Source organism: Morus notabilis, unplaced genomic scaffold (assembly GCF_000414095.1).
Source record: "Morus notabilis unplaced genomic scaffold, ASM41409v2 Scaffold96, whole genome shotgun sequence".
In the NCBI taxonomy this organism is placed as follows: domain Eukaryota; kingdom Viridiplantae; phylum Streptophyta; class Magnoliopsida; order Rosales; family Moraceae; genus Morus; species Morus notabilis.
The window spans coordinates 73653-91816 of record NW_010367009.1 but is presented as its reverse complement, the minus strand read 5'-3'; the positions used below and the strand labels follow the sequence as shown (position 1 = coordinate 91816).

The window sequence follows — 18164 nt, the reverse complement described above, 5'->3', positions numbered from 1 at the left end:
ACCACTCTTATTCGACTATCGTTAACATTTCTTCGACTAATATATATAATGTTATATTAATATATTTATTTAATATATTTAATATTAATATTTATTTAATATATTATTATTTTAAATATTATTACATATTTTTAAAAATTAAACCACCAAATACAATTTTAATTTTTTTAAAATTAAAATTAATTTTAAAATAAAATTATTAAATATATTTTTAAAAATAATTTTAAAATAAAAATAAAAATATTTTTATTTTTACTTTCGTACTCAAACATTTTAGAACCAATTCCAAACGCACTCCTCTCTCCACTTTTCTCATCTTCTCATCTTACCAGTTCTGAATTGCTTTTCGTTGTCGTCTTGTCAGTCCTTACCCTTTCACGGCTTGTCCTGGTTTTCCTCCACAGAAATTCATTCTAAACACCTTCAATTCCGAACCCAAACTCTTCCAAATCGAAGCTCCTACTTTTGAATTGAGTTCAATTTCTTCACTGCCGAGTTCCGTAATTTAGGGTTTTCGATTTTAATGGCGGCGCTTTTGGAGGAGATTGTGCAATCGGTGGAGTTGTGGTTGAAGCTGATCAAGAAGCCCCAGCCTTATGTGGACCCGAATCTCGACCCGGTTCTTCTGGTGCCTGGAATCGCTGGCTCGATTTTGAAGGCCGTCGGTGATGAGAATGGTAAAGAGGAAAGGGTTTGGGTTAGGATTCTTTCTGCTGATTACAAGTTCCGGACCAAGCTTTGGTCTTGTTTCGATCCTGCCTCTGGTAATTGATTGACTTATGATCTTTTGTTTTAATATTATTTATTTTCTCTTTTTCTTAGGTTTTTAGAAATTTAGGAAGCCAATAGAAATTTTTTTTTAGGATTTTTTTTTATTTTTTTATTTTCACTCTTGCGTTTGGTTGCTTAGAAAATGGAGCAAAGATGAAGGGAGGCGATCTGGGAAATTTGTAGTTTGCTTTAGTTATACTATAAATTCCGAAATCTTTAAGAGAGACAAATTAGTATCACTTTCATTTTGAAATTCCGAAGTCTTTAAGAGAGACAAATAAGTATCACTTTCATTTTGTTTGTTTTGTGTTTTATCTTGAGATTATTTGCACTATTCATTTCACGTTTTGTTTATAAAAAAGGAAGAAAAAAAAATTAGAACAGTTTTACCAAAGATATTAGCGGATACATGAGTCCTAAGTTGAATCAGCTTTAAAATCTTTAGTAGAATGGTCATTGGAGGTGCTATATCTAGTACCTATTGTAAATGTAGGACAATTTCAGGGTTTTTTTTTTTTTTTTGGCAGCATAGTACTTATAATTTGCTTTGCTTTATCACACATTCCTTATTGGACTATGATTTTGGGCAGTTCCTTGAGAATTGAGAAGCAAAGAACACTTTAGTATTTGCTCTTGACTTTTATAAATATATGGAACAGGTAGAACTGTGTCTTTGGATTCAAAAACAAGTATAGTTGTCCCTGAAGAGAGACATGGTCTTTATGCGATTGATGCACTGGACCCTGACATGGTAAGCTGTTCACTTACCTGGGCTTCTTTTTTTTTTTTTTTTCTAAAAAAAACTTGAAACCTGAGCTTTATTTCAGTTTTTTTTTTTTTTTTCGTTTTTCTTAAATAACTTTAGTCGCTGTAAAATTACTTTTTCATGTTATGATATTGTTAGGAGATTGAGGGGTAGTTAATAGTCAGCTATCAAAGAATGATATTGGCTTCAGATAATAATTAAACATTGTAGAAAGATAACCCTAGGTAACATCTCTAAGCTCAACCCTTTGAAACAGATTGGAGGGCTGTAACTTTGAATTCTAACTTTTAAAATTGACTCCTACTGTTTAGTCGACTGACTTGGCCTTTCAATTTTATAAATGACTATTTGATGGTATCGTAATCACCAGTAGTTATGTTTCTTCCCAGTAAATAAAAATAATACTGAATGATACGTAAAATTCCTAGAAGTCTTTTAAGACAGGGAGCTTTTTTGTTGCATGTGTTGGATACCCTCAGTGAAAGAGTGGCCAAAAGTTTTAATCGCAAGTTAAGTTGGGAACATTCCGTAAAAATATTTTAATTATAAAATAGAACTTTTGACAGATAATGAGTAGTTTAATCCAAAATAAATCAAATGCTCGAAAATAAAGAAAAAAGCTGTTAAAAAATATAGTATGAACTCTATTGTTTTCAATTTTCATACTCTGGGAATAAAACTAGTACCAAGAGGATTTTTATTTTCATTTTATGTAATAGAACTAATATAGAAATTAATAGGGAAATGCCACCTTTAAATTGAAGATATTGATTGCAAAAGGTATCATGTCAATGCCGTAAGAATTAAGATACTAATTTTCTTGCAATTTTCCTAGTACTTTGCATACTATTAATGAATGTGTCATTTATTATCAATTACTTGTTCATGCAGGTTATAGGACGTGAATGTGTTTATTATTTTCATGATATGATTATGGAGATGATCAATTGGGGTTTCCAAGAGGGGAAAACTCTTTTTGGTTTTGGATATGACTTTCGCCAAAGCAACAGGTATGTTTGCTGAGTATGTGAATTTGTGTTGCTAGAGACTAGCTTAAAAGGCTATTGGGCGAGATTGCAAACTCTGATTCCCATTCATAACCCAAAGGAAAATAGAAACGAGGCCTGCAAACTTATAGTCTCAGCATTCATATTAATGCACAATTTACTTGTAGAGAAGATTTGCATGATTAAAAAGGGCTATGTTTCTACTTGGAATCCAAGTGGAAGTTTGTTACGGTGTCTGGGCCCCCTTCTGTTCCTAGATTTAAAGTTCCTTCTTATGGAAAAAATCAGGTCGTAAGGAAGTGTATGAATTATTTCCATCTTTCATCTATCCAAATAAAGATAGTTCCACCTTTTATTTTAATCACTTGGTAGTTTGTTCACTTAATCATGCACTAGAAATCCTTCTCTTAATCAAGTTGAACTTCTTTGTTTGCTTTTAGAAGAAGAATAGAATTTCTATGTTAATTTGGTGGTAAGGATAGAATTTACTAGGTCAGTGTCTTTAGTGGTAGTTATATTTCTGGCGTATTCTAAGTTGCATCGAACCTTAAATAAATATTAACTGCCAATGCTTTGGAGATCTTTCAAAAAGGAAATACGGTTCTCTTTCAATTTATTCTGATTTAATGACTCAAGTGCCAGGGACTTATTGCTGTTATATTTTCCTCTTTCTTTTAGTTCAGAAAATAATAAATACCATTACTCTTAATTTATTGGTGGGAAGCAGGTGCTTCAAGCTCGAACTTTTGAATGTGCCACTAGTTTCTTTCCTTGCATTTGGGCCTTCATTTTTTTTCTTTGGCTAAATATCTAATCTGAAAATTAAATCATGGATGAAGGGAATAAATAACACTTTTGACGGCATAGCTTTAAATGGCTTTCTATCAATTTCTTGGTTCATAAACTAATATTGCTGTATGTTAACTGTCAGATCCTTTTGGATGATAATTTTTCTACTCCGCTGGCTCACTTTGGATGATTATCTTTCTATTTAGATGGCTCATTTTAGATGATTATCTTTCTATTTAGATTGCAGGACACTTTGGATCGCTTCAGTGCAAAACTAGAGTCGATTTACAAAGCATCTGGAGGGAAAAAGATAAACATCATAACTCATTCCATGGGGGGTCTTCTTGTGAAATGTTTCATGTCTTTGCATACTGATGTAAAGTCCTTAACAGTTTCTTAGATTTTGTTGTTCTTTCCCTAATACCTTGCCATTTCAAGTGTTTTGATTTATGTTTTGTTGTCTACGTATTGTTTTTCTTATTGATTTATTTAATTATTTTACTAATGGTTGGAGTAAACTATAGCATTTTCACTTATTGATTCACAGGTTTTTGAGAAGTATGTAAAGAATTGGATTGCAGTTGCTGCTCCATTCCAAGGTAAGTCATCTATTATTATTCTAGTGTAGTAAAAGAAATGTTGTCAGCCTTTGAGTATTTTTGTTTCGGTTAATAATTGCAATGTTGTCACCCTTCCATGTTTTAGTCTTTCAGAGTATAAATTCTTTTGTTCCAAAGAATTGATTTTACCTAAAATATTTAGCAGAAACAATTTAGAATATAAATTTATGGAATCTTAAACTACCTTGAACGTGATTAGGTCTGATTAAATACTCAAACTTGTGTCAATCAATCCTATCCTCACTGCTCTAACATAAAAACTTAGCTAATTTGTTAACTCAAGCATTGGTTGATGTTCTTCTAAGTTGTATATGCCAATTATCAAATGTTGGTTGCACAAATAGACAAGAGTCAAATAAACCACTAAAGAGATGGCATGTAGGCCATGTACAAAAGACAGTTCACTGTAGTTTTTTAACCAAAGTGTCCCCATTCTCTTTTTTTTGTTGGCAAACAGGTGCACCTGGCTATATTACATCCACCCTTTTGAATGGAATGTCATTTGTTGACGGATGGGAGCAGAATTTTTTTGTATCAAAATGGAGCATGCACCAGCTGGTATGGAGAAGTATATGGACAACGCTATCTGTTATCAACAGTCCTTTGAAAATGGGTCATTTAAAATTTTCTACATCCTCCTATAGGATTCCTAATCTTCTGATTTACATTGTCAAAACTCGAGCCAGCAATAACATGAAAAAGTTCCAAGTGATTTGTGATTTAAAGAAAATTTTCCTAATTGTCCTTTTCTTTTAATCTTCCAGAGAACCTTTATGCCTTTTAGAAGGCCAGAGCTCAAAGACCATTTTCTTTTTTTTTTTTTTCCTTTGTGTGTGTGTGTGTGTGTGTGTGTGGTGGTTTTCTTCTTCAGTTTTTTCCCCGACAAAAGCAGCTTGCCACTTCTGTTTATTTAGTAATCTGTACCAAAATGAAAACCTTATTCAATTTGTTTAAACCATCTTGAATCTGAGTTAAACTTCTCAGGTAATACCCTGGACGAAGCGCAGTAGCTCTTTTTTTTTTTTCCCTAAATCGTACCTCATATCTTCTTTCTCATATTTTTTAAGTTCTCTGACAGAAATTGTTATCCTGATTCGTTGTGGTTGCACTCAATTCTATCCTATTCTATATTTTGGCAGTTACTTTGTTACTGATTATTTATTTGTATCTGGCAATATTTCAGCTGATTGAATGTCCCTCCGTATATGAATTGATGGCTTGTCTGGATTTTGATTGGGAACACATTCCTCTGTTAGAACTCTGGCGAGAGAAGCTTGTTGATGGGAACTCTTGTGCAATTTTAGAGACTTATCCGCCTCTTGAGAGTGTACAAATCTTCAAGGAAGCTCTTTTAAATAACACAGTGAGCTATTATCTTTAATCACAAAGTTCAAAATCTTTTTTAAAACCTGGTGTCAACTGTCAACTTTGGAATTCGTATTGTGAAATTTTTTGAGTTCCCTTTCCAATCACTAATGTTCTATATCCATGTGCAAAAGATCCAGCAGATTTATTTTCAAATCTTGTTAATTTTTCTTATGTTCTTACGTGGATTGTGGTCCTTTGTCCTACTTTTACATGGAATATGGATGAGTAGGTTTTACTTTTATACATATGCAGCATTTGTCACAATCGTGCTAGATAGTTTTGGGTATTGGACAATTAACAATAAGAATTCCAGGTGAACTATGATGGTGAAGATATTCCCATGCCGTTTAACTTGGAGATCTTGAAATGGGCTAATGAAACACGCGAGGTTCTTTCTCGTGCCAAAGTTCCTTCAGGAGTTAAATTCTACAATGTATATGGGATCAATGTCGAGACACCTCATAGTGTTTGGTAATACCTCCATTAATTCTGATGTACTGTTCTACGATTACTTCTGCCATCTAAAGTGCTTTCATTGTCCAATTTACTGGAAGCCTCAGAACATCATAATATCTTTGCTACTATCATGAAGTTGGATGTATATCATCTCTAAATTTAATCTATTGTGCAGCTATGGAAGCGAGGAAAAACCTGTCAAGGATCTTCAAGAATTAAGATATTTCCAGGTATTTTTTTCCCTACAGCGTATTCCTGTAGTTACTAAGCTATCTTCGAGGCAAAGTCTCGGCATTAATGAGTAATGTATTGGTGTATGGAGTAACACATTTCTTTTGATTGTCCCACCCTCACCTGTTTATGAACTTCAAATTTGTTTCGTTGAACTGTTTATTTTCTTGATACAAGACGGGATTGAACCTGCAACCTCTCCACTAGACCAAGAGGTCTTAGGTGTTTTCTTTGAAGTGTTTATTGTGTTAGCATAATTCTTTGGACAAATTGTAATTGCTTTTTGTGTCTTTGCATGCATCAGCCTAGGTACATTTGTGTCAACGGTGATGGGACAGTTCCAGCAGAATCGGCTAAGGTTTGCTAATTCTCTCGAGCTTGATCTGTTTCGATTAATATATATGTGTTTGTGTGTGTGTGTGTGTGATTACCGAGCCACTGGCTTTAGAAATTCATTTTTTGTTGTGTCTTTGAAATTAGTTTGTTTTCATTTGAACTTTGAAATTCTATTTGGAGAGTGAATTTATGTTCATTTGATCCTCAAATGATAGGAAATAGGAATGGCTGTCAGATTCTCTATGAAATGCTGCTCGTAGGATCTACTACTAACAGATTTGTTTCGTCTGAAAGAACTGTTGTTGTGGATCCTCTTTTGCTGACCCAAATTGAATGGATAAGGTTAAAATGCTAGTGATAGAAGGGTATTAACATAAGTAGGGGGAAGAGAAGGGGAAATAAACCATTCTTTTGGACTTCCATGTGGTGCCAAGAAGAGTTTGAATTTATTACTACCTGTTAAATAACCACTGCCTGTCAAACAATCAGAGGCCGAGAAGGGACCATGCGATAACTGTATTTTACCTTCTGTAATATGGTTGAAGCACCAAGATTGGTGTTGGTTTTAGCGTTTTCCTATAGTGTCATGACCATACATTTTGTGTGATTAGTTGTCCATATTAAGTTTCTGCTTCGTAGTTTTTTTTTTTTTTTTTTAAATAAACGTTCAAGATCGGAGATTAGCTTGCTGAAAGAGAGATATGAATAATATGTGAGTGAGATCAATATATCTTTTGTTAATAGCAGAAATGTTACGGAAGCACGCATATACTATGGTGTTCCTTTTCAAGTTGAATGATTGTTTAAAATTACTTGAAGTTGACTTGAATCAAATATCTAAAGTAATATGTGGTTGATTTGCTCATAGACTGGGATTCTTCTCTTTAGTTTTTTTGTTATACTATGAGGAAATCTCTTCCTCCTTTCGTAATCTCTTGTTTATAATTATTGATTATTATTAATAACAGATTTTTGTTTTTTTTAAGAAAAAAATAATTTTCATCTATCCAAATAATTTTAATCATTTTTCATCAAGGATTTCTATTATTCAAATCTTTTTTTTTTTGTAAATGTCTTTAGTCTTAAGAGTAAATATATTGTTAAAAGCAATTATCTTCGTATTTAGATTGGGGACATTTAGGCCTCGTTCACTTCGTTGATTCGAGTTTAGAATTCGAGTTGAGATGTGATTTTTTGTGAGAGCTTTTTACTGTAGCAAAAAAGTTAGATGTGATTGTTTGTGAGAGCTTTTTACTGTAGAAAAACTCGAATCAGTGAAGTGAACAGAGCTTTAAATCTTACTGTACTTTTTTCTAATCCCTTTTTTTCTCTTTTACATTTCCCCAGGCTGATGGGCTTAATGCAGAAGCACGGGTTGGTATACCCGGCGAGCATCGAGGAATCCTTTGCGACCATCACCTATTTCGGATTCTCAAGCACTGGCTGCGGGCAGACCACGATCCTTTCTACAACCCTGTAAATGACTACGTGATTTTACCGACCGAGTTCGAGATGGAGAGACACACAGAGAAAGGCTTGCAAGTGACATCACTGAAAGAAGAATGGGAAATCATCTCAGATGACTCAGACACCCAAGACGGTAATCGAAAGCCTTTGACGAGCTCTATAACTCTTTTTCAAGATGGAGGCAATAAATCTTCGCAAGCCGAGGCTTGTGCCACGATTGTTATACATCCTCGGAATGAAGGCAAGCAGCATATTGAACTGAATGCCGTAAGTGTCTCAGTTGATGCTTGAATTATGTGTGTAAAAACATATATACAGTAACTTTGTAAGAGCCGGCACATATGATTTAATGCTATATTGCAATCGAAATCCTGTACATAAAAACCTCATCCGACACTGCTTCACGGCCTCTCCATTGTAAGATATGCCCATTGATAGTGTAATTTGTACATCACTGCCAAGTAATTGAACTCTTTAATATCATGTACTCTGCACCAATATGAAATAAGGAAAAATAAGATTTTCCATTATTGTGTCGGATTCAATTCTCTGGTGTACTAGAGTAGGACAAGTTTTGTACGTGCTTGAAAGGTATATATTGTATTATTGTGTCTGATTCATTTCTCTGGTATATATTGTTTTATACGAATGATGATATGGATATTCTTGTTCTTATTTTTTTTATTTTTTACTGATAAAACTTATAAAATATCCATTTGTCGATATGGGTTGTTTTTAAGTTTGACTGTTTGGGTTAGGTTAACGTTAATTTTAAACTTTCTTTTTTCAATTGGTTATCTTGGACATTCACCAAAGAGCAAAGGGTAATCTTGACAAATATTTTTTAAAAGTATATGAGTCAAGATTTTTATTTTTTCACTCTTGATTCACAATTTTTTAGTTAAATAATTACACTAATAAAAGGGTATTTATTAAGAGTGAGAGATAAAAATTTAGATTTATGTACTTTTTAAGGATAAATCTTATAATTTTCTCAAGAAGAGCAAACTCTCCAAGATCTCTGTATTGAATTACGTATAATCAGTTGTTTTCATGTCTACTCTATTTATTTCCAATAAATTATGAAAATTAGATTCTGATTGCAACTCATATTGAAGAAGTGTGGTTAAAATATTCCTAATTTTTATTCAAAGAAAAGAATAACAAGTTTCCTATAAGACTTTTCACCAAAACAAAAAAAGAAAAAAAAAACAACAACAATAATAATAATAATAAGAGGAAGTTGCTCTATCAACAACAATCTTACAACTATTCACAAAAGACTTTCCAGCAAAACGAAATAAACAAAAAAATAAATAAACAAATAAGAAGTTGGTATATCAACAATAATCTTAAGTCTCGTTTGTTTCGCGGGTTTGAGTTTTTAATTTGAATTGAGATGTGACATTTTTTTAGAATTTTTCATTGTAACAAAAAAAGTTAGATGTGATATTTTTTAAAAGCTTTTAACTGTAAAAATTTAGAACTGAAAACTTAAATCGGTGAAATGAACTAAAGCTTAAAATTCTTTTATTATTTAGAAAATTAAAAGGAGAGACGAGAGGAAGAAAAAGGAGAGAACAAAAGTTGTTTAAAATCTTTTACGTTTCTTATAAAAATTTGTTTAAAAATAAAATGTTTGAAAACATTCTAATACGTCCCCGTTCATTTCGCTGATTCGAGTTTAGAATTCGAGTTTTGCTACAGTAAAAAGCTCTCACAAATAATCACATCTAACTTTTTTACTACTGTAAAAAGCTCTCACATAAAATCACATCTCAACTCGAATTAAAAACTCGAATCAGTGAACTATTGTAGCGAACCACAAATCATAATTCAAATCATAGTATGAATCTACCAATCAAATGTACTGGAATTCTTTGTTTTCAAAATTTTTAAAATTTTGATAACAGATTAAAAAATAAAACATAAAAGTAGAGCTACGAACATATTATTACCAAATCAGATTTTTATTTTTTGTTTAAAAAACAAAAACTCATTTTTTAAAATGATACCGAACGTACCCAAAGATATTGACATAAGCATGCACAATTCTTGCTCGTTCATTTTGCTGATTTAAATTTAAAATTTGAGTTTTGTTACAGTAAAAAGCTCTCAGAAACAGTCACATCTAACTTTTTTATTACAGTAAAAAATTCTCACACAAAATCACATCTCAACTCAAATTAAAAATTTAAATAACAAACTAAAAAGACTCGCTATCTATGATAGATAAGAAAGTTACACCTTTTTTCTAGTTCTTTGCGGTAACTTTTCCCCAAGTTGAAAAAAGTTGGAACCATCCATGATCAATCATCTAGAAGCAGTATTTGCATCATATTATCCCGCGTCAAATACTGGGTCTAAAAAAGGACAGACAAACACACTATATTAGAAGCTTCTTTTTTGTTCTTTTTTTCTTCGCCATGATCAGAAGCTTCTGTTTCCAATTGACTGATTAATCAATTAAAATTACGGTTATTTTCACTAGTGTCGTAGAACTTTATATTTATTTCAATTTGCACCCCAAAACTGTTAAAAGTGACAGCTTATTATTCCAAACTTCGCAAACGTTATACTTTACCCTTATGTTACAAGTATAACTATTAAGGTCTCATTTATTTCACCGATTTGAGTTTTTAATTTTAGGTTTCTACAGTAAAAAGCTCTCAAAAAATGTCACATCTAACTTTTTCTACTACAGTGAAAATCTCTTAGAAAATGTCACATCTCAACTCGAATTAAAAACTCGAATCCGTGAAGTGAACAAGGCCTAAGTTTTGATAGTAAATAAATAAATAAATAAGTGCATGAGCACACACATTAATAAGCTTTAAATGGGTGTAAATTACCACCAATGAGTTAGTAGAACAATGAGGTCGATGCATTTAAGAGTGTTCATTCAATCCAATACAATTTATTTTGGTTATATAATAACCAATCTAATTGAGCAGAACCCACTTCGTGTTAGTGACGAAAACACTCAAACAATTTGATGAAAATAGCTTTCTTCACGTAACCAATTGAACATAAGCACATAAGCAATTTGATGAAAACCTTAACTTTCTCCACTCTATCAACTCGTTTTTAACACCTTTTCGCAACAATAAGATTAACAAGGAAGCCAATTTAAGTGAAAGTTCCTATTGGACTTTTTAGGTCAGTGCATGACCCAACAGTCATTATGATTTGGATTTATTGTATTGGAATGAAATCTAAAGAAAGAAATATCAATTTAGAAAAATTATGGGATATTACCAAATATTTGACTAATTAAGTGAACTAGGCAACTTACTCTTAGCCAACTTATGGGGTGATATTTACCGTGTATTGTGAATTGTGATGTCTATATACGTTTCAACTTATTCAATTACGTGACTATAATTATTCTGAGAACCCGTGCAAAACTGACACTACGTAAGACAATCATCAAAAGGCTCTTTGTCTCTTTTAGTCTTACTAGGTTCTTGAGTTGTGGATTTTTGTAATTGTTCGAGTTTTACTTTTGTAATAACAACACACATATATAGTGCGCAATCAAGAACAAAGCCACGATCGTGGTCTAGAGGATTGTGGCTTGGTGCACGATAAGATCATGTTTGTGGCTCTGGAGTATCATGAGGCTTATCCTTGACGACTGTTTACTCGTTATATTTTCCTTTCAGCTCCTTTGTGCCCTTCTCCAGCCTTCATTCAACCAGAAGGTGGTAAGTGTGACGTTTGTAAGTTTGTAGTAGGGAACTATCGCTTTACGAGAGTTCAGGGGCAAAATGTGAATTGTGCAAAGTTTAGGGGAACCTTTAAAATGACCCTACAAAAAGGATTAGTTTGCTATGATGTGTCACACCAGTATTGGTAATTCTATAATAAAGCCTTGTTATCCACGTCTGCCATGGAGGTCTGCCAAATTAATTTGTTTCCGCGTCAATACTCAGCCGCCAATAACTGAAAAAAAAAAAAAAAAAAAATTTTCCTATAAAACAAAAGTTGTGAGAAATTCCATATATAAGTTGAGCAAAACGCCATCTGCATTTAAATTGCCCATTCTCCATCCCTTTTCTTCTTATTATTGTTTCATTTTTTTCGGCCGTTATTTTCTGTTGCAAATCTCAACTCTCTTGTGCAACATGAACCAATACGGCCATCATCAACCACCAGGTAATTGTAATTATATTTTCATTGATAAATTTCATTCCTTTACTTTTTTTTTTCTCCTTATTTTTGTTCACCAACTGTGATATTACTAGAAAACAATGTAAACAACATTAGTTCTTTTACTTAGTTCCCCCTCCTCTCTCTTTTCTTCCTTCGTTCTAGGTTCTAAGTTACAAATAATCAATTGTAGTAAAAACTAAATAATACAAGCAAAAGTGGGTTTTCATGATTATTGAATCCAGTCTAGATGAAAAGCGCAAAGAAATTAAGGGTGCGTTTGAAATTGGTTTTAAAATGATTTTATTTTCAATAAAAAGTAAAAATGAGATTATTTTGAGAATCATTTTGGAACTGATTTTAAAATTGCGTTTGATTGATTTTTTAAGATATTATTTTGAGTATAATAAAAAAATAAAATCGTGTTTATTAATTAATATATTAGAATATTATTGATAAGTACTAAAAAATTAAAACAGAAAAGTAAAAATAACTTTCGACTATTTTCTAATTTATTCACAAAAATAATTCTCACTATTTTCGTTTTTAAAATATTTACTAAACAAACGTCGTTTTGTTTTCATTTTTATTTTTTATTTCTCGAAATACGTAAAAACTGTTTTTAAAAACGGTTCCAAACACGCACTAAATCTCTAATGGGTCCAATTAACCAATTTTGAAGTTGTATTTAGCAGTAAACCTTGTTATATAAAGTTCGTGAATATACTTTTTTCCACATTAACACTAGTTGTAACCAAAGAGGAGGATTACCTTTTAAAACCTTTAGGGACAACACAATGTCTTAAAAGGGTGGAATAGTACGCCTTTTCTCTTTGAAAGGTTGACGGGAAGTTATTTTAACGAATTAATGGAAGGGTTTTTTTGAAAGTTTAAGAATATTCCTGTTGAATTTAAAGTTTGGGACCTTCTCTTACTGATAAGACCTGTTTCTAATTATTAGATTTGATCAAAATCACATCAAATTAAAAAAATTTACAGAACAGATAGTTTCTAATACAAACTTAACAGTTAAAAAGTAGAGAACTATTGATAAATTATTTGTTCTAAATTCTATTAGAGAAATTCTCTTAAAGTTCATTTTTTTTTTCTGCTAATAGACGTTGATATAATTAATTGGTATTGTAGTGGGATATCCTCCACAAACCCCTCCATATCCAGGGGAGGTTTATCCTCCACCACCACAATGGCAATCCTATCCGCAAGGGTACAGTCAAGGTCCTTTTGTTGCTCCACCTCCAGTAGGGCCTCCTATGAAAAATGGTTTTGGCTACCCCCATCAACCGCCACCGCCACCACCTCCCCACCAACCGCCGCCGCCGCCGCCTCCCCGCCACAAGTGTGGGTTTTGCAAGGGATGGTAAGACTTCAATACTTCATTATTATACATCACATTATTATTCCCTATGTTTTTTTTTTTCACTTAAATGGTGTTCTTTAGCATTGGTAAACATATTCCTTGATCAATTTCTTCTCTATTTTGCAGTTGTGCTGCCTTGTGTTGCTGCTGCCTTTTGGATATTTGCTTTTAGAGATCTTCTGTGTGAATCTTATAATGGATATCATTCTTTTTTACAGCTATAAACTATTCATTGTCCACTTATTTATTACGAGCATTTGGTGGTAGACTAAAAATGTATCCTAGTATGCTGACAATTTTTTATCAAGTTCCATTAAACTTAAATTTATATGTATACTTTTCTAGTTAAAATATGAGTCTGATATGATTTAATAATCCAGCACTATACCATACCGATGGAGTATACATATTTTTATGCCCTGCTATGAAATTCTCTGAATAATTATGTACTTACGATGAAAGGTTAAGTTAATTAATTTTATTTACTATTAAATATATATATAATGGGAATTGTCTCTAATCCGGTACTAAATTAGAGCGACACATGTATATTTTTTTAAAAACATATATATTTTATCTTAAGAATATGTATATTTTCTCTTAAAATATGTATATAGGTGTTTAGACAAATTATATGTGTCTCCTCATATTATACACGTTTTAAGATGAAATATACATATTTTTTAAAAATAAATATACATATTTTTAAAAAATATATACATGTGTCGTTCTAATTCAGTGTAAGATTAGAGACTTTACCTATATAATAGACAATTTTTGGATATCATATTTGAAATTACGTGGTTATTTTAATATATTTCACAGATATCTTTGAGATTAAGACCTCATTTATTTTATTAATTTAAAGAATTTGAGTTTTATTATAATAAAATTTTTTAAAAAATAATCACATTTAATTTTTTTATTACAATAAAAAATTATAATATAAAATTATATATTAATTTAAATTAACAAATTAAACAGTTCCTAAGACTTCTCCCTCGCCGAAGATCTGATCAGAGTACATACGTATATATTTGATTCTTATGTCATTCTGATGACGATGCGATGTCTAGAAATGTATTAATGTACAGCATGGCTCTTTCAACTCACCTCCCACAATAACAGCCGGCTTTTTTGAGTTTCGATGGTGAATGATGATTTTCTAAACATTGACTTTTCTAGCTTCAATTTTTTAAGAAAACGTTTGGTTTATAAATTAAAATTATTTTTAATTTATGTGTATTTTTTATGAGAAAAAATACTGTAGTGAACCACGAATTATAATTCAAATCAAGAACGAATTTAAGTACCAAACATCTTCTAAATTTTTAACCTTCAAAAGCTTTAGAGCTGGAAGGAGCTCACGACAAAACAGAGAAAAGCAACAAAAGCGCGCGCACAAAAAAAAAAGGAAAAATATCGAGTTTGTTCTTTTAGAGTTTAACTTGAGTATAATTTTTAAGTTAAATTTGAGTTATAACTTGAGTTGAACTTATAACTTGAGTTTGTGTTTGGTTATATACATTCGAGTTATGGTTTGAGATAAGAATCTTTTTAAGTTTGTGTTTGAGTGAGTCAAAACTTGAATTTGTATTTAGATAGTATTTTAATAAAAACTCAATGCTGATGAAAAATTTTAATAGGGTATATGGGTCGGGTTTTATTCATCTTTTCGTTGTCAACGCATAGAAAAAAAAATCATCTCAATCAGAATTCAAATGAAAAAGTTATAGCATTTTTAAGAATAGAAAAAATATTGTTCATTAATTTGAGTTCGAGTTTCTGAACTAGAGTTGAAGGGGAAACTTGAACTCGAGTTTAAACTTAAAAGAACATGAACTTGAATAAAATTGTAACTCGAGTTGTATTTTTTTGAGTTTTTCACTCGAAAGAACAAGCCCATCATTTTAGAATTTAATACCCCATAAATTAAGGTATGTTTATTTTATCAATTTAAATTTAAAATTTGAGTTTTATTATGGTAAATTTTTTTTAAAAATAATCACATTTAATTTGTTTACTACAGTAAAAAATTCTCATATAAAATCACATTTCAACTCAAATTAAAAACTCAAATCAACAAACTGAACGGAAATATACTTTTACTAAAAACGAAAACAGTTTAATTAACTGTAAGTCTCAATCTTAATTAGGGTTCAAATCACCTTAAGTCCTATTTAATATAGTGATATTAATTCTTCCTCCTTTTGAATTAAAAAAAAAAGCCTTTTAATACCTTATAAATTTTAGGCCTCGTTCACTTCGCGGATTCGAGTTTTTAATTCGAGTTGAGATGTGACATTTTATGAGAGCTTTTCACTGTAACAGAAAAGGTTGATGTGACATTTTCTGAGAGCTTTTTACTGTAGAAATCTAAAACTGAAAACTCGAATCGGTAAAATGAACGAGGCCTTAATAATTTTGAATTGACACCGTGAAGTTTTATAAAATTGTTTCGTAACACCTTAAAGGCGCGTTTTTGATATAAAATGTGAAAAATAAAAAATAAGTTGCCAATTATGAAAAGTTCGATGTATACGTGCCAAATACGTTGTAACTATGTTTAATCCTGGAAGCTCCTCTTGACTCTCACCAACATTTTCAAAACTCGTAGTAGTAAATTAGTATTCTTGAACGTATAAGCAAACATATGAATAGATGAAAAGTTTCTTTTTTTATTTTTTTTGGTGTTCTCATTCTTTACAACGTGTAGGCTCCATAAAACTAGTGTTCTTGAATGTGTAAGTAAACATAGGAATAAATAAAAAAAAAAAAAAAAAAAAAAAAAAAAAAAAAAAAAAAAAGAAAAAATTTTTTTTTTTTTTTTTTTTTTTTTTTTTTTTCTCGATAAACTTGCTCTTATATTGTCTAACTAAATTAGTACAATGACTTATAAGGAGAAAAAGGCTTTCCCCCCCCCCCCACTTTTTTTTTTTTTTTTTGAGAACTTTCTATGTGAGGGAGTTTTTTTTTTATTTTTTTTAATAGATACATGAATTTAGAATAATTCAAGCATCAAGGCACACAGATTACCTTTTAATTAAGTTGGTACCCTATCAGAATACAATGGGTCAATTAAGAAAATACCACTTCTTCTGTGATATTGTCATTCAATTCTACCACTTCTGTGAAAAGTTTGAAATATATCACTGTCAATTAATACCCCATACAACTATATATGATTAATCATTAATTAACATGACTTAATAAGTTACTCACTAATTAATTGAAGTTAATCGGTGATGAAAATTTAGATATAAATGAATGGTAATATAACTTTAATACCACTTGAAAGTCATATGAATCAAAGAAATAAGATAAAACTGTAATAACCAACAACCACCTTTTAGAAATAGCATATAGTCAAATTAACTGGAATATAATCTAATAAGAGACCATCAACTTTATAGTATTAGCACTTGTGCTCCCACGAGTACTTTATCGGCAAGCATACACAGAGTCACTTAAGGTTAAGTGGGCAACGATATGTGTTATCTCTTAATCTTATTTTAGTCTATGATTTTTAAAACATCACATAATTAGTCTCTAAAATTTATTTTGTTGCTCTGTATTAGTCATGTGTTAAATATTTAATGAAATTTGTAAAAATTAAGAACTAAAACTAAAAATATTTGAAATTTAAAGACTAAAATAATATATAAAAAATTAATTTTCACATATAATCCTTAAATTTTAATTGTTTTTTTTTAAATTTTAATCATTAAGAGACGTTTAGTTCATGGATTAGAATCATGATATTAGAATAATTTTTGATTTACGTGTATTTTTTATGAGAAAAAACACTGTAACGAATTATGAACTATAATTTAATCATGATATGAATCCTCTTACTAAACGTATATTTAATTAATGAAAAGACTGAAATTAAAATAAAATAAACCTCTAGAAACCAACGTTTTAAAAATTATGAATGAAAGTGAGATTAAATGGATGTTTAGTTGGAGGATTCAAACAATGATTTGAATCATGATTTATGGTTCGTTACAGTATTTTCTCTCATAAAAAATACATATAAATTAAAAATAATTCTAATCTATGAATCAAACGCCTCGTAAGGATAAATTTAAAAGACTATCGTGGAATTAAACGAGAAAAAAAAAGAAAAAAAGAAAAAAAGAAAGAACCCCAGGTCCAAATAGCTTTCTACTCATCCGCTCCAACCGTTTGAATCCCCTCGTGGACTGAAAACATCGAACTGGTTACTGGGATTCCTCTTTCCATTTTCTTCTCCTTCAAATCCCAATGGCCAAATCCTTGTTCTTCCCCGGAAACGTTCCTCTGAGACTTTCTCAAATCCCAAGATCAATTTCCTCGCATAATCAAACAAACTCATCTCTTCCTCTGAGCTCAACAACCAAACAATTTCGACATGGGTTTCAGCGAATTCTTCATTTCGATGCCAAATCCACGAGAAGTCTCTGCACGAAGGCCGTCATATCTGAAATTCCCAATCAGAGGTATTATCCCAAAGTGGGTGCCCACTCAACTGGCCCCATTCCAGCTAGTCAGCTCCTTCAAGTTGTTGAAACTGCTGCAAAAACTGGTGCTCAGGTTCTCTCTGGTTTACAGAATGATAGCTACTTAACACTTAACAGCAATGAATCAAAGTTGAAAAATGGAGGTTTTGCTTTGACATTATGTATTCAGTATATACTATTGGTATTTGTTTCATCATTCATGTGGTAGTGACTGAGTTGTTGCTTGTACCCCCAACTGAATAGAAGTCTTATTTCTGCTTCTTCATCTGGGCGACTGTAGAAATCGAATTATTTGATAAATTTAAATATATATATATATAT

At 31.3% G+C, this 18164-nt stretch overlaps 3 protein-coding genes across 3 annotated transcripts in view; all 3 read left to right on the top strand.

Annotated features, from left to right (window-relative positions):
• Positions 1–294: 294 nt before the first annotated feature.
• Positions 295–8341, top strand: LOC21401442 (lecithin-cholesterol acyltransferase-like 4). Its single transcript, XM_010111514.2, has 11 exons — positions 295–764; positions 1431–1522; positions 2429–2547; positions 3574–3709; positions 3881–3932; positions 4411–4511; positions 5137–5316; positions 5635–5792; positions 5953–6007; positions 6313–6366; positions 7692–8341. The coding sequence occupies exons 1-11, from the start codon at positions 524–526 to the stop codon at positions 8100–8102; spliced, it is 1599 nt and encodes a 532-aa protein (XP_010109816.1). The 5' UTR covers positions 295–523; the 3' UTR covers positions 8103–8341.
• Positions 8342–11790: 3449 nt separating this feature from the next.
• LOC21401441 (cysteine-rich and transmembrane domain-containing protein WIH2) lies at positions 11791–13630 on the top strand. Its single transcript, XM_010111513.2, has 3 exons — positions 11791–11969; positions 13110–13341; positions 13468–13630. The coding sequence occupies exons 1-3, from the start codon at positions 11939–11941 to the stop codon at positions 13511–13513; spliced, it is 309 nt and encodes a 102-aa protein (XP_010109815.2). The 5' UTR covers positions 11791–11938; the 3' UTR covers positions 13514–13630.
• A 3842-nt stretch (positions 13631–17472) lies between these two features.
• LOC21401440 (phosphatase IMPL1, chloroplastic) overlaps positions 17473–18164 on the top strand; it is a 9012-nt gene continuing 8320 nt past the window's right edge. Inside the window, exon 1 of the mRNA XM_010111512.2 lies at positions 17473–17916. Coding sequence (XP_010109814.1) covers positions 17608–17916 — 309 coding nt within the window. The 5' untranslated portion in view covers positions 17473–17607. The remainder of the gene's footprint in view (positions 17917–18164) is intronic.